This window comes from Anguilla rostrata, chromosome 14 (assembly GCF_018555375.3).
Source record: "Anguilla rostrata isolate EN2019 chromosome 14, ASM1855537v3, whole genome shotgun sequence".
Taxonomy (NCBI): Eukaryota; Metazoa; Chordata; class Actinopteri; order Anguilliformes; family Anguillidae; genus Anguilla; species Anguilla rostrata.
In genome coordinates, this window is record NC_057946.1 from 35,380,492 (window position 1) to 35,397,748 (window position 17,257).

The window sequence follows — 17,257 nt, forward strand, 5'->3', positions numbered from 1 at the left end:
CATGATTACCTCCAAGTCAGGGAAAGGAGTTTAAATAGTAATATTCTTTGCCTGGACAAATGGGGATGTAGAATAAATCAATAGCAAAATAATGTATAGAATAGATATAAAACAAGACTTTGCATTGTCCAATTGAAACCCTTTTAGAACTGAGAAATCTCAATTCCAGTCCTTAAGTAGGCCTATAAGGAACTGGTGGTTTCATATTCAGCTCCAGTTTAACGATTAAATTCCAATTCCAGTTCATGATTAAACACAACCCAAGAGGCCGTTTTGTATCGTGAATAATTTAACGGTCACTGGGGTGTTGTTAGGCACGACGCAAAGCCATTAGATCTAAATTGGAATTGTCCCATCAATTTTGGTTTTATTTGAACTGGCCCAAACCCTGCAGACCATTTACCTTAAGTCTAAAAAGATGACACATATGAAATGTTACATTTACATGTAAGTATACGTGTTTGTTATTGTTCATTATCTGAATACACCCATTTAACAGATAATACAAAATAAATAAAAAATACTAACCTGTCTGAATGAACTCCTGTTGCGTTTTGTCAGTCATATTTTTTGTTTGCTCTGGCTTGTACTGCTCTTGATTGTCCACTATCCGGCGCTCCGAGTCCACCTGCAGTGTTGTGTAGAAAATATGCTATGTTCCATTGCATGTTCCTCTGGCAAACAGATTTGGTAGGATAAATATGAGCCCTGTTTGCTTAGCTACAAAAATGAACCTAGAGTTCGGTATTCAGATAAAGTATAGTAGGATAGATCCGGGAACATACGCATCTAAAATGCAGCTAAACGTTTTTTTGACACAGATAAGGCTATCGGGATGTTTCTGAGTTTAATGTGTTTCATTTTGCCCCATAAACACAGATGTTCCGCTGGGTGGAGACAAACTCACTGTATTTTCTAACACAAAGGACAATCGTCTCCCTCACAAAAGCTGGCATTGGCATAGACATTTTGTGTTTCGGTATCATTCTTTACCGAGTAATAGGCTATATTACAAACACGGATTTCAGGAAATTGCCTTATTCGTCCATTCAAAGACAACACAAGACACTACGCAGGCACACAGCATTAATATGCCCCTGTAGCCTATAGGCTAACGGTCGTTATGAAAAACCTTTAGGTGACTGATTTATATGTCACTTTGAGGTCGTGTATTTAGCACTGAAAATGTAAGGCATCATTAAAGGACATGTCCTTTTCGCATTTTATGTAGTGACCTGGACATGTATTCCAGAAGCAAAATGCACAGCTCGCTGGGACGCGGACTATCTCAAGTAGACGAGTTGTGCGATTCCTATACCAAGCATCCGGATATTAAGGAATGATGCTCCCTTTAAAATAAAATAATAACAAATAAAACGAATGCGCCTCTTGTTGTAATATTTTGTTAAGACTACGGGATGGATAGTTGGTTTTCAGGATTCTTGTTTCACGATGACAACTCCTTTCCCCCCCTCTGCTCTCATTGTTTCTGCTTCGGGAAGGTGGGATCAGGATTCTGACGCAGTGTTTTCGAGGCGTCGCTGCAGCCTCACACTCAGAGAGGAGACCTACAACTGCAGTCTGCGAACACAGGCGGAGGCACGCACTGAGGCGGGGTGGTGCGCGGAATGTGTGTTGTTTGACTCGAATCAATCAGATCTAAATTAGATAGTGTTGATGTCGTGGTACCGGAGGACCCGCTGGCGGTGCCAGGCAACCCGCTTTGCTTTCAGACCGGACCGTTTGGACTTATAAAATCGACCCATTAATTGCGGTAAGGTTGGTTTCTGTTGTTCTGCATTCAGCGCCGCGGAATAAGTGTATGCATGAAATGCCTGCGCTGCTTTATATTCGCCTTCCGGACACAATGGAAAATACCTACGATTTTTCGCCAAGATTTGGTTTTGATAGCATTTGTTTTGCCAGTGTTGACTTTGTGACGGCTATGGTGCGGATCGCGCGAATTGGCGAGCCAAGGAAGCAGAGCACCATGCTGCCAGGATAATAGATGCTTTCCCTCAATGAAAAGGAGGAGGTGGGGTCTCTCTGCGAAACCATGGCTGGAAGGGACAGCAATCTGAAAACAGCCAGGTTGTGGAGGGACGCGGCCGTACGCTCCAGGAAGCTGCGCAGTAACCTGCGGCAGCTCACCCTGAGCGCCAAAAACTGCCAGAAGATCACTCTCCCCGAGAACATCAGGGAGATCGAGGTCCTCAACCTGGGCAACAATTCCCTCCAAGAGCTGCCAGAGGGGCTGGGCGCCGCCCTCACCAACCTGCGCATCCTCGTCCTCCGCCGGAACAAGTTCCCCGCCGTGCCCTCAGCCGTGTTCGAGCTGGGCCAGCTGACGGAGCTCGACCTCAGCCACAACTGCCTGGGCTACTTCTCCGAGGACATAGGCCTCCTGAGGGGGCTGAAGAAGCTGTGTCTCAGCCACAACAAGATCCAGTACCTGCCGTCGCAGATTGGCACGCTGCAGGGCCTGGAGGAGCTGGACATCAGCTTCAACGAGCTGCGGGACTTCCCCAGGTCCTTCTCCCAGCTCAGCAGGCTGCGCACGCTGGACGTGGACCACAACAAGCTGGACTACTTCCCCCTGGAGATGCTGGCGCTTGGCGACCTTGAGGAGCTAGACTGTTCCGGAAACAGATTCGAGGTTCTGCCGAGCGACATCCGGAAGCTGCGGTCCATTAAGATCCTGTGGTTGAGCGGCACGCTGATCTCCTCGCTGCCCGACTCCTTCTGTGACCTCAGCAACCTGGAGAGCCTGATGCTGGATAGTAACAACCTGACAGCCCTGCCACCGTCCTTCGGCAAGATGCAGAGGCTGAAGATGCTCAACCTCTCCTCCAACGCCTTTGCGGAATTCCCCCTCGTCATCTTCCAGATTGCGGGCCTGGAAGAGCTGTATCTGAGCAGGAATAAACTTACGCTGGTCCCGGAGCAGATCGGCCAGCTGTGTAAGCTTGCTAATTTATGGCTGGACAATAACAGAATTACATATCTGCCTGACTCGATTGTAGAATTGGAGAAGCTGGAGGAGCTTGTTTTACAGGGTAACCAAATTGCGATACTTCCTGACAACTTTGGAAAGCTGGCCAGAGTTAACATCTGGAAAGTAAAGGACAACCCCCTCATACAGCCTCCGTATGAGGTTTGCATGAAAGGCATCCCGTACATAGCTGCCTATCAGAAAGAGCTGGCGCATTCGCAGCCGGCTGTGAAGCCCCGGCTAAAACTGGTGCTGATGGGACAGAAGAATGCCGGGAAAACCGGGCTGAGGCGGTGCGTCGTCGGAAAACCGCAGGACACCCAGGTCCCCCTTGGGAATCAGGGGATCGATGTGACTAACTGGGTAGCAGACGCCGACCGGAGTCTGACGTTTACTGTCTACGATCTCTCTGGGAGGCCGAACTTTGACCTAATAAAGCCCTTCTTCCTGTCCCCCGGGGCCCTGTACATCCTGGTGGTGAACTTAAAGACGTACACGCCAAAAACATTTTACGCCCACGTCGGGTATTTCCTCCACCTCCTGGGCGCCAAGGTGCCCCACGCGGTGGTGTGCCTCGTGGGCACGCACGCCGACCTGTGCGAGGAGGCGGAGGTGGAGGAGAAGAGCCTGGACATCCACCGGCAGATCGCTCTGCAGGAGCGGAGGGACAGGGAGGCCCTGCAGGCCGTGGCCGGCCAGGTGGACCAGGCGCTGGAACAGGGCTACGACGTCCGCGCCGCCAGCCCGCACGTCCTCTTCTACGGCGTCTCCGACAAGAACCTGCGGCGCAGGAAGTCACAGCTGCAGTACCTGCTCAACCACCGGCTGCAGATCCTGTCGCCGGTGCTCTGCGTCAGCTGCGTGGGGGCCTGCCGGAACGTCCGGCGGCTGAGGGAGAAGCTGACGTCGGTGGCCGACCACCGGGAGATATTCCCCAACCTGCACCGCGTGCTGCCCCGGTCCTGGCAGGCGCTGGAGGAGCTGCACTTTAAGCCCCGGGAGCTGTGGCTCTCCTGGTGGGACTCGGCCCGGCTGGGGCTGCAGGCGGGCCTGACGGAGGACCGGCTCCAGAGCGCCCTGTCCTACCTGCACGAGAGCGGCAAGCTGCTCTACTTCGAGGACAGCCCCACCCTCAAGGAGTACGTCTTCCACAACCTGCCGCGCTTCATCGCCATCCTCAACGTCTTCTTCCAGAGGGACTCGGCGGCGCTGCTGGAGAAGCTGCAGGGGGCCGGCGCCGGCGCTGGTGGCGGTGGCGGTGGTGGGGGGGACAAGGCCAGGGCCAGCCAGCTCCAGCACCACGTGGAGGGCTTCCTGCTCCACGGCCTGCTCCCCTCCCACGTCATCCGCCTCCTCCTCAGCCCCCTCATCCAGACTCAGCAGGACCTGCACCTCATCCTGGAGCTGCTGGAGAAGATGGGCGTCTGCTACTGCGTCAACAGGCCGCGGGGGAAGCCCCTCAACGGCGCCACCCTCTGGTACAAGTTCCCCAGCTACGTCAGCAACGAAGAGCCGCACGCCGAGGCCTGGGTGAACGGCGGCTCGGCGCTGACGGGGCAGCTGTTCTCCGTGGAGCAGCTGCAGATCGAGTACTGCTTCCCTTTCCTGTTCCCCCCCGGCCTGTTCGCCCGCTACAGCGTGCAGATCAACAGCCACGTGGTGCAGCGCGCCGACGGGAAGCACCAGATCTTCGCCTACCGGGGCAAGGTGCCGGTGGTGGTCAGCTACCGGCCGTCCCGGAGCAGGCTGCAGGCCGAGACCCTGTCCATCGCTAGCCACGCCTCTTTGCCAAATATCTGGACTGCTTGGCAAGCCATAACGCCCCTGGTGGAGGAGCTGAACGTGCTCCTGCAGGAGTGGCCAGGGCTCCATTATTCTGTACACGTCCTGTGCTCCAAGTGCCTGAAGAGAGGGTCGCCCAACCCCCACACCTTTCCAGGTGAGTCACGTCCTGTTGCTTCTACCTGCCTGACCTTCTGACCCCAACTCAAATCATGTTCAATCCAAAAATACCTCTTCCAGTCATGATCGTTGTGCTTATCTAAATGCCCCTGTTCCTCTGCCTCACGGTGAGACATTTACGGGAGACAATTTTTATGATTTTTTTTTGCATTGGTCTTGAAAAAAACCCTATCCTTCTATAAAATTGCAATTGTTAGTATATTATGCGTACCTCAGTCTGGGAAGTAAACACTGCAGTTTGTTTTGGATACCCGGGGGGTAATTTGCTGCGCTCTGTGAATAGAGTGCTTGGTCTGAGTGATGGACTTGTGCGTGTGCTCATTACGGTTGAGGATCTGTGTGCTACCCTCTGTTGTGTTGGATGTATATATGTCGCAGATACGAGTGGCCCTTGTGTGTGTAGAAGGGTGGCGTAGCGAGGCCTTGTTATGTTGGAGTGGCTCTGTGTGATGGAGACATGGGGGACAGCCAGTGTTTCGCCTTCCTGTAGAGCACTGCTGGGTCACACTGCAGACTGCCAGTCCCTGCTCTCTGTAGCTATGCTATGTAAACACACCGGAAGAAGCTGCATCCGATGCCTGCAAGCCGAAGGGCTGCAGCCAAATCTTGTGCTTTTCAGGTTCGGTATGGCATACATATCCGGGCTCACATTTCTTTTGGTGTCCCTTGTTTTGTACACACGCCCTTTTTTAGTAACCAGAATGGGTGAGCTGTGCTATGTTTGCGTGTGCGCCTTTGTGTGTGGGTTTTATGCTGATACGGTTGTGCTCATACGCAGTGTACAGCTGTGACATGCAATATGGAGCCTGAGATATGCACTGCTCTGTCTCCTTTGTTAATGGGAATATAGCTCAGTGCGAATAACAAACAGCCTGTTCATAGTTTTCCCATTATAATCTGATTCCCTTCTGAGAGCCCCAGAGACTGCAGTGAGAGTCTGCTGGATGCTAAAACGTTCGGCCACAGCGCTTCTGTGTTTGTGCGAGCAGCACACGGTGTCATGCGCGTGATTTGAGAAATGGTGATTCAGAATAAGGTCAAGGCTGGGGGGGGGAGGTGGGGGATGGGGATGGGGATCGGGGGGTGGGGGGTGGCAGCAAGACAAAGGCAGGGCGGTGGCGCCGGGGTCCCAGTGGACTGCCAGCCCCACCTAGAGACACGAACTGGGCTCAAAACAGTCTGCCTTCCAGCCGTGAGTGCTGGCTAGTTCCGGGTTGGCAGCAGAGATCATCGCCATGGATACAAAACGCATTTTAAAATCCGAGGCGGGGGATAAGACATGTACGGCAAGGGTCTACTGCGGGCTGGTGCCTGTCACGCAGCAGGGTTCACTGCCAGCACCACGGTTCCTTACATTTTCTCTTCCTAATAGGGGGTAGCTTTTCCCTGCATGCATGCTTATGAATGCTCATGAACACTTATCAGCTTACACACTGATTCTGAATTCTGGGAATATGTATGCAACATGACATATAGCTACTGTATGTACGTATTTGTGAGATGCTTACCCAAGGAAGCTGCGTTTCTATGTGGGGGCGACATAGCTCAGGAGGTAAGAGCGGTTGTCTGGCAGTCGGAGGGTTGCCGGTTCGATCCCCCGCCCTGGGCGTGTCGAAGTGTCCCTGAGCAAGACACCTAACCCCTAATTGCTCTGGTGAATGAGAGGCATCAATTGTAAAGCGCTTTGGATAAAAGCGCTATATGAATGCAGTCCATTCTATGAAGTCTATCCATCTCTGTAAAAAAATGTAATGCTGAATTAGTGATTGAGTGAGTCAGTCCTTTATTGATTCCCAAAGGAGGAAATTGATTTGGCACCAGCAGTGCTACACAATAAAAAAAACAACGAACGAGTTACCAGATACACAGGCATACAAAAAAATAAAAATAAAAAACCAGCAAAGGATTGCTTTAAACCAGTGATATTGACCCACTGGTTTCAGCTTCTCTCCTACATTGATTTCCTGCATTAGCTGGGCTATTGCATTGCAACTCTAGTGTGAGCTTCAATATGAAGAAAAGAAACTAAACCATTTAGCCTACATGCACAGCTCATGTTCCTCAGTCCAACATCTTTAGCCTGGATCCCATTAGAGATCATTTAGGTACATGCACCGTAGAAACACAGATCTAGGCTTGAGCCTGCATCTCATTAAATATATTATAGGCCCATGTACCGTAGAAGGACAGGTTAAGGAATGTTTGTCCTGCTCTGTTTAAGGAGTAATCCTTGCTGTTGGTTTCGAATGGGTGAGATATCTGCGTACATGCTTAATTCAATGCTGTTTTGATGCTGGTGTTCTTTCTATTTTTACCAGTGGGGGATGACAGTCATGCTTGTAATACCTGCCGGGTATGTGGTTTAAGTGTTATACGCAAATATATCATGCTTTTCCGCAGAGGAACAGGACCCATATTCATAAAACGTCTCTGAGTATGCGTGCTGATCCTGGATCAGTTTTCCCGTCAATATCCCATCCTCATCCATTATGGGTTAAATAGACAAACTGATCCTAGATCAGCACTCTGAGATGGTTATTTAATACACTGGAAGCTATTTTAGCTAAAGAAGGGGTCATATTTTCTGTCAGTTCTCTAAGTAGACTAAATCTAGGCTAATAGTAATGAAATGTAATTTTTTGTGTCACTTCAGAGGTGGACATGAATGTAAAGGGTGTGTGTGGTGTGGGTGTGTGAGCACCAAAATCATTATTTGGGATTTTTTAGCATTCTCTGAGCTTCTGCTTGAGGTCTGGAAGCAGGCAGAGCAGCAGTCAGAGCGGGTGGGAGTCGGGGTGGGGGTGGGGGGTTGGAAGGGGGATTCTTGGCAGAGGTTATTCGGCTGGGTTGTCACCAAATTCATGATGTAGCGGTATTTCCCCTCCACACTCCTCACTCTCCCCCCTCTTCCTCTTTCTCAGTATCCGCCTCCAATCTCATTCCTCTCTTCTCCTCTCTCAGTCCTCTCTCCTGCTGCCATTCCTCTCTCTCAGTCCTCTCTCAGTCCTCTCTCCTCCTCTTTCCATCCTGATCTCTATCTTTTCTGCCTCCTCAGTCTTCTCCTCTCTCAGTCCTCTCTCCTGCTGTCATTCCTCTCTCTCCTCCTCTCTCAGTCCTCTCTCCTCCTCTTTCCATCCTAATCTCTATCTTTTCTGCCTCCTCAGTCTTCTCCTCTCTCATTCCTCTCTCACTTCCGCTCTCCATCCTCTCTTTCCTCGTCTCTCAGTCCTCTCCTCCTCTCTGTCTCGTCCCGCTTCGTGGCGGTCGGTGCGGGACAGGGGGCAGGCCTGGGCTCTGTTCCGGAGCGGCCCCACACACTGCTGGGGTTCTGCTGCTTGCGAAAGCAAACTCTCCCCGGGAGGGGGTCGAGAGTCTGGGGAGCTGGGGAAAGTGAGCTGGGGCTGCAGAATGTGGATGCGGCTGCAAGGAGCCGGCCGGTCGAGAGATATCCATATCAAGCTGTGACATACAGTACAGCGAGACAAGCAGAGTCTGTGAGCAGACAGAAAACACTCGCGTTACTTTTAGATCATTTTTCAAGAACTGTACGAAAAATACAAAACTTCATTTATTTGCCTTTAATAGCTTGTTCAAGGTTCGTAGATGACAATAATGGACCAGCTTTACTCCAGTGCAACTGACAGACTCTTCAGTCTGCCTTCCTGAAAGGAATGCTGTCCCACTGCCAAACGCATTGCTGGTCATTTGTCCTGCGTGAATGAGCTGCTTTGCTGAGCCAGCTGCAGCCGTGTCTCTGGCGCGTCTGTGTGTCAGATGCTCATGCGTGCCGTGTCCTCATCGAGATTCTTTAGCAGCACATGGGCGCCACCGCTCAGACTCACTGCCTTCCTCAGATACTAAAACCCTCAAAGTGTACGCGGGCAGGGCCCTTCGGATACAGCAGTACACAAAACCACTTTGTTCTCCTTCTTTTCAACACGCTCGCAGGTGTTATTGAAAATGTCAGCGGGTATGGTTATTAGTGTCAAGATTGAGGAAACAACTCAATCAAATAAAAACTGTTGGCTGTTATTATATGCACTTTTGTTTATCATTTCTTGTAATGCATCTTGTAAAATCTACAGCTTTTGCAGCTCTTCAGGAACAAGGTTAAGCACCCTGGTAAACCCTGTGGCTCCCCAGGACCAGGGTTGGGGTCCCCAGCAGCCCCTGTGGCTCTCCAAAGCTAGGCCTGGGGAGGCCTGACATATTGTATTATTATGTCAGTGTATTGACTTTCCTTGACTGAGATGGGTCCTCTACTTGCCCTCTCAGTGACCTGGAAACAGGAGGCTTGCAGGATGTGGATCTGGTTGGTTGGTGCCCTGATGATGGTTCACTGAGCGCTAAGAAAAGACAGAAGGGTGGGGTCAGGTTTAGGTTCACATCTGACTGGTTAGCCTAGCACATAGCGGTCATGCAAGGCTGGCTTCTTTCAGCCAGCTTGGCATGCCTGTCAACAACTGGTGCCCGCAATGGAGTAGGCCTGCAGGGCATTCTGGGAAAGTCAGTTGGGGTTTAAAAGAGAAATAGAAGTAGGAGGCATGTAACTAGCTAACAACCACATATTATGTATTGATATAAACACATTTTGGCTACTTAGTATTCAGTAAAAGGTTTTTACAGTCAGTGTTTCCACTTGTTTCTCTACTTTAATTGGAATTAAACTGCATTTGTGATTGGAATAACCTGGGGGACAGCACTATTGTTCCTGCAGGTGTTCAGTTGGCGTGTCACTGATTATAAAATGTTTCTGGGCATCTTGGTTCTGCCTATTTTCACCCAGGTGCAAGGAAAGACGGGCTGTATGTAAATTACCCACGCGCTTCACCTTGGTTTGACAAGCGGGTCTGAATCATGCTGTCAAATTTGTGACGAGAAATTATTCTCACACAGGAAAATATATCAGGCATGGTGAAATACTTGTTGGTTGAGAGATTATCCTATAAGAGAGACAGTATGACACATGCCTTTCACGTAGCTCCAGCAAAAGCAGCCTCATAGCCGTTAAAATATTCTGTTTCAATTGGACATTCTGTTTCCAGCTGATTCAGAATACAAGTGAAAGTAACTACACCATGCTATAACCGTTTAGTTGAATTGTATTTCACAGCTTTTTCTATATAGATTTTCGATGCAAAAACCACTTCAGGGTGGTTAACCTCTTGGTGCGCCGCACCACCCTAACCTGAGTTATTTTCATACAACTGCACTGTCTGTCCTGGTGTATTCCTTGTTTAATGCTTTTCTGTGGCCCTGCATTTATAATGAGGGACACACTGCATATCTGCACAGCATATCAGGGCAATACCCCTTAAGCATCTCTTCCTGCGGGATCAATACAGACACTGTCCACTTAAGGGTATTTTCCTTCATCTTGTGACTAGCGTGCACCAATCAGCAGTTGTTCACTGTTACTGGTTATACTTGTTACTTTTACGTGACACTTTTCTGCAAAACAAACAAGTGAGAGGGGTTAATGTAGCGGGGGAACATGAATTTCTTGTTCTAGTTTAACCTTAAATGGCAGCGTCAGAACTGAAAAACAGCACGGTACAAGATGGAGGATGATCTGCTTACGACTTAGACTCCGATTCTGCTTATGTAAATACGGCATACTTGGGGCCGTGCATCACTCTCAGTTTGGCCAGATAACAGCGAGAGACTGACCCAGGACACAAGCCAGCCTTTCTGCCTGGGTAATGAGGCAGGACCTGATGAGCCATCATATGCCAAGGGATTGGCGCAAGCTGAAAGAAAACAGCTTTCTTTAGCTACCGGACCAAAGAAAATGACCCCGCTTTTAACTTCATTCGATTTCGGTTGGGGGCAAGGACTTTGTTTTGGCTGTTATGTTTTTGTGATGCACTTCTTGGGTGAAGGGTGGAGCTTGAAGTTGATTGATATGACTTGGAATTAATTGTGTGGATCCATCCCCAAAGCTTTCACTGCAGTCACTATGACTGAACAAAGTCTGCTCATCTGAGTCTTTCGGAGAGAAAGATCTCTTTTTATTCTCTTCTATGAATTATGGGCTTTCAAATCCCAAAAATATTTTAAAGAAACTGGATATGGTTACTATAAACCATCCAAGAAGAGGGCAGCAACCTGTATTAACAATGAAAACACATACGTATGAAATATGTATCTGCATGTATGTTTTTCATTATTAATACAAGTTGCTGTCCTGTTCTTGTATGGTTTATAGTTCTGGGCCTCTTTCAAAGCAACCTACTCCTCCACCACGCTGACTATAGTTTATAGATTCATTTATCTGGGAGGTGTTTTGTAAGAGGATACATTTTATTGTATTTTTGCTTGTCCCCTGTGATATACTTTGATTTCATGATGCAGAATGTGGTGATGGGGGGGTGGGGGGTTGTATAGGGGGTGCTGCGTTTGAGGTGGTGAGCACAGGAAGGCGGGGTGTAGGGCGATGGTGCATGAGGGGGTGGGGGTGGGGGCAGGAGGGGGGAGTTGCGGTAGGTTAGGTGGCTGTGGGAATGTGAAGAATGGAACCCAACTCTCAGCAATGCTCCAGGGTGTCCCCTCACCAGCTGCAGCCCTCTTATTTTAGCCCCGTCGAATCCAATCCGCTGTGGATACCTAGGGAACAGGCTGCCTTTGAACTCAATGACACGCTGTTACTAACAAGTGATACCAGATGGAGGACTAAAAAAAGGGTGCTCCACTAACCCCTAAACAGAGATGTGCAGTATTTCATGTTCATGTATGGGAGATATGTATTTGCATGTACGTATTTCATATGTAAAACGGTTTGCTTGTCTCTTTTTTATATAAATTCTGTGCCACCTGCCAAACTGCCTAAACGTCCACAATTCTGATAGATGCATTTGTGTAGGAGGTGTATAGTGTATTTTTGCAGGTCTCTAAATAAATGGGTGCATCTGTATGCATGAAAAGTCTGAATCTGTATGCATTCATTCATGCATTTTCTTATCTAATGTATCAAGAAAATCTAAAATCTATTGCAGCTGACGTGGTGAAGCATGCAAATGTGTTTTTCAAATAAAATTAGCAGCATAAATTGAAAACAATGAATGAAATGAATCTTTTCCTGGATGACAGTAGTTTGTGTATGTTAAAAACAAACAAACATTGAAATAGTATTGAAAATATATCCATTTAGTTTCCTGTTTAAGTGTTGAGTCTGCAGTCTTCCTCTCTAAATTAAACCCGTGTCCTGGCTGCAGGGGAATTCCGTTCTTTGAATCCAAGTCAGATTTTGCACACTGAGATCGCCAATTTTGCCATCTCGATGAAATCTAATGAGGGGCTTTTGCAGGTCTCTGGCGTTCAATTTTTAAGATGATACGTCTGTTTGGCAGCTCTCGTTTCCTGACTTGAAAGCGAGCTCGCAGGCTCCTCCCCCTCCCTCGCGTGCCAAATGCAGGTTAAAGAGAAGCAGGCTGTGATTGTAAGGTTGGCCGATGTGCCGAGCACCGAGCCTCGCTGTCAGGTGGGAGAGTTTATCAGCTTCACCTGTGCCGTTGCCACGGAAACACAGGCTGCTCATTGTTTGCTTTTTGAAAATGAGGCTGCCATTTTGCCTTTATGCTAAACGTTTGGGAAACGTCTCTTTTAGACTTTACATGCACAGTTCTTAATCATTGTCATATCTGAAGCAAGTTTCTGTTCACCCACACACACGCACACACATACTATTTTAAAACCTTGAACTATACTATACTCACAAACACAGTAATATCTTCAGTGTTAATTCAAATTAAACAAGTTTATAGGTAAAAATGCAGCACTAAGTAGTACTATCCGACATTGCTATAGCTAACCAGATTTTTTTGTCCTCTGTTGGACATATTTTTTCACAATACACTGAATAATAAGGACAGGGATAGGCAACCCTGGTCCTGGAGTCTCAGGGAAATTTCAGTTTGGTGGAGGATTAAAAGTCTGACCCTGAATAATCTTTATTTGAAATGCTGAGTGCCTGAAGCACGTACACTTGAGTTAATTAAACCCGATTCATTAAAATCAGTCCAATTATGTCGTTATAGGCTTGAATCGACCAAAAGCTAGGACTAACTCCATAAAAAATAATAAGCTTGGTTCTCTGCATATTTTTATTAGAATTTCAACATGGTCTGTGATGTCTAATTTAAATATAAAGAAGGTTGATGTGAGCATTCAACTATTTTACTTTGTAAGACTAATGCTTATAGAACCTCTGCATGGCTTATAGTTTTCTCTCTAATCAAATTCAGAGTTCACTAGTGTTCTTCCGCTGAGTTCCTGGCTGCAGGTGAACTGCACTGCTGTCGGTTCCATATTTGGGCATGATATCTTCAGCGGCTCTCATTGATAATTTAGAGCTTTCTCTCGTAGACTGAACCAGCGTTTCCCAACCGGTGTGCCGCGCGTCACTCTCGTGTGCTGTCAGGCGAGGTCAGGTGTGCCTTGTGAAAAAATCCTTTAAAAAATGTTTTAATGTTCAAATGAATTCAAAAAACTTAAATGAACAAATCCCATTCACAGAAAGCCAAAATAAATGTCATTATAATGTACATTGCTTAATTAAAACCCCAGAAGAACGTTTAGGCCTACGTGCGTGCGTGTGTGGAGGGGGGCTGCAGGGTGTTTATTTTTTATGCTTTTGAAGGTGGTGTGCCGTGAGATTCTGTAAATTTGGAAAGTGTGCTGCAGAAGGAAAAAGGTTGGGAAACGCTGGACTAAACTCAGTAGGGTTCATGGATCTGGAGGCACGGTCTTCCAAGGCTTTCCTTCCCTGTTCTGTCTCACAGTCTGCCCCAGCCATTCCTGCCTTGCTGATGTTTCTGCGCCTGCTCTGTCTGTCTCTGTACGGGGGGCACAGATGCGTTCAAACGGACAAATGGATTCAGAGATGAGGGCTAAAATTTGAACACCTGCTACAGAATGGGATGTCTGCTCAGATGAGCTCAGCTCAGGGCTTATTGTATGTCTTGTCCTGTGGAAGGCAGGTGGCCATTTCATTCCATCCCTGCAACAGCAGTCCATCACAGAGATGGAGTGAATTGTGAAGTGAAGTGCAGAGGAATGAATTCCACATTCAGTTTGTGACCCTCTAATGATGTGTTGATGGTGTGCTCATGCTATGGTGAACTGACCTCTCACCATGGGTGTGTCTAAGTTTATTTAAGCAAATTCTGTCTTTGTATTTGTTAACCATGTCGAGGAAGACATTTGTGTATTGAAAACGCACATTAAACCTGAATGGTACTTTATATTGGTGTGTTGTCGCATTCTTCTATTTAGTTTGCTATTTAGCGGGGATTCAGAACCCTCCGAATAAGAGTTTATGGGAGTGAAGTGTGTTTGCATATCTCAAGCTTTAGCCATGCCAGGAAGAATTAATCACTGTTTGCTAATGCTGGACTGTTTTAAGATAAGGAAGCACATGCACATTTGTGCGACAACGAGGACACTGTCATAGAAACCCATATGTTATAGGAGAGATATTCATAGCCATGTAGGAGCCAGAGGCAGTGTATTCTATACATGAACCCTCATCAAATGAAGGTCAGGATCAATGTATACATATCTGGTGTACACCCAGTTACTGAAGGGCTATTTATATTTTTGGTGACGTATTAAAACCAGGTAGTATTTTTGTTTATTGACTGCTCAACCATTCTGCTTTATTTTGCAATGTATCAATTACAGACAGAAAAAGCCCCTGCTCCAACATATAGCAGTGACTGGTTGTTATGGAATTAGGGTAACCTAAAGTTTGCCTCAAATACCCTCATACCCTTGTCCATTAATATCGATTCTCATCCAGAGGGATCTTTGTATCGCTGTCCGATTGAACGGAAATCCACGCCGATGTGAGGTCATGGAAAGGCGGAGGAAGGAATGTGGAGTTTCTAAACCCTGTGTGTTTTATTAGGAAAGGCGGTATGGATCAAACGCCTCTGGCTGACCCACACACGATGGCTGCCAATACTGCTACTACAGCAGCCACGTCTTGCCTGTCGAGTGGGAGACGGCGACGAAACGGAGTCCGGTTGCCCTGGTACCCGACCTCTCCTTATGTGACCTGCCCCTGAACACCCAGCAAACCCAGCTAACTTCATGCAATCATTTATTTTGGTTGGTGTGTAGCGTGTTTCACTGAAAACATGCAAGGATCTGTGAAAGTGTTTTTTTTTTAAGTTACTGGTATCTAAAGGGTTGAAGTATTTCCAATAATTATTTGGCCTAGGATTAATTATTAGTATTAAAAGGCATTCAGAAAACTGTGCACAGCTTGTGCATGAGATAATGGCATCCATGTTTGTTTTGTTGACAGGTTACAGTTTGTTTAAAGAGCCTGTGGATAGAGGAGTAGGTTGTGTGTCAGCAGCTTTTATGTCAAATAAAGAACTCGGTGCTTTGAACTTCAGCACCTTTTAAACACATTTGTGTTCTCTCAGCATGAAGACAATTCCTGCTGAAGGTTGTTGATTGTATTTTTTGACACCTGAGCACACCTAGAGGCTAAGGTAACCACACTGATGCAGTCATATAAATGCATTAATAAACAGCACTGTGACAGCATAGTCTCTGAGCCCAGATGGTCTGATATTGATATATTAAAATAAATTAAATTAAATACCACCTCAGATATTGGTCAGAATTCTGAGCGCTTTAGCCTTTTTTGCTGTCTTCTGGCCATAAAACAGCTGCAATGCTGTGGTGTAGCCCTGTCCTCAATGATTACAGAAATGAGTGAACTCAATTGGTTCAATAAGCGTACGGTTGTGCAGTCTGAGGTTGGATGCCAGGTTGGATGCCAAAACAAAGTGCTTTTGTAGGTAAAGTGAACTATCCAGCTCTCTTCTGGTGGTGGTGGTCTGGCTGGCTGAGTGTGTTGAGGTGTGGGTTCGTGTTAATGGCGTGTTAATGGTTTTTCCCTCAAGCTCCTCAAACAGTGGGGTCAGAGGCTGGCAGGCAGGTGCGCGCATCGCCGTGCGTGGGGGGGCATTCTTTACTCAGTCGCGGCCGCGCGGGATGGGGGACCCTTTCGTAGCAGCGTGACCCGCAGGTTAATCCGTTTCATCGAGTGATTCCGTTTACTCTGTCCCGTGAAGCGGCGGGACCCCGCCTTCTTCCCCTGGCTGCGGTTAATCACTCTCTGTAAAGAAGCCGTCCGGGGCCCTGTGTGGGGGAAACCCTGGAAACGCAAAATGAAGGAATGCCTCGGACAGGGAGCAGCACTTCCTGGATTCCTCTTGTCTAGGACCTGGGTTCCCAAACCTTTCATCTCAGAGCCCCCCAAAACTGACAACACTCTGGTAATATAATGGTTACTTTACAACAATTACCAGAAAATTATGGACATGAGCCTGTGAAACAAGTGTGTTAACAGAATATCAAAATTATTTAAGTATAATAAAAATAAAAATGTGATTCTTTCTCATTTTGCTGGGGGTCTCCAGGAACCCATTCCCCACAGAGGTACCCCATACCTATAGTCCAAAGGAGCCTCCAAGCAGTTTTTAGCATGGGGAGAAATGTTGTGCGTAAAATATCATCCAATATGTCTGAAGGTGGTCGGTGTTCTGTGCATCCAAAAAGGTCTTAGGGCAGAAGTATGAATTTCATTCTTAGGTAGGTTGTGTGGCCTGAATTATACAGTTAAGATCCATAGCCATGAAAAAAAGTGTATGCGCTCCAGTGGAGCATATGTAACACTATTGTACATTTTCACGGGGTTGTATGTGTTTATAGTTAATACATTTCTGTGGAGTTCATCAGAAGTGATGACATACCTATTTGCCCAGGAGGCACCATCAGCTCTCTGTGCATTTTTTAAGATTTTCTCAGTGGAGAGTTTACAGGATGATGTCATCATAATTTAGGTTCTTGAGAGTACAGTCTGTAAATGGTGCCTTTCAGTTATGAATGGATGTGGACTCAATTTACAGTTTGTTCGTCATCAGTTTCACCCAACTGGTTCTACACCTTAGAGAGCCGAGCGTGTCTGTTAATGCCAGATAGACTTGAATTGCAGTCAAACTTGGAGTTTCGCATTAAAAAAACTTTTGGTCTAAGGGCTGTTTATGCCTCAGAATAAAGCACATTGTAAAAAGTGTGGTAACCAATCTGCAGCACAGGAAACATTGCAGTACTGTACTTGGATAATAGGAGTAGCTGGTGACAATAAAGTTTAGTTCTGCTCAGCCCACGGTAAGGAGTAAGCCCCCTGTGATTTTGAATTGAATCCACCATTTGCCTTTGGTTTGTTTTCTGAAGACTTTACGCATTACACCGTAGACTTGCCATTTATTGATTAAATGGTAA

The 17,257-nt window shown here is 47.2% G+C and overlaps 1 protein-coding gene across 1 annotated transcript in view; it reads left to right on the top strand.

Annotated features, from left to right (window-relative positions):
* The first annotated feature begins 1,495 nt into the window (after nucleotides 1-1,495).
* mfhas1 (multifunctional ROCO family signaling regulator 1) overlaps nucleotides 1,496-17,257 on the top strand; it is a 41,870-nt gene continuing 26,108 nt past the window's right edge. Inside the window, exons 1-2 of the mRNA XM_064308314.1 lie at nucleotides 1,496-1,774; nucleotides 1,927-4,931. Coding sequence (XP_064164384.1) covers nucleotides 2,009-4,931 — 2,923 coding nt within the window. The 5' untranslated portion in view covers nucleotides 1,496-1,774; nucleotides 1,927-2,008. The remainder of the gene's footprint in view (nucleotides 1,775-1,926; nucleotides 4,932-17,257) is intronic.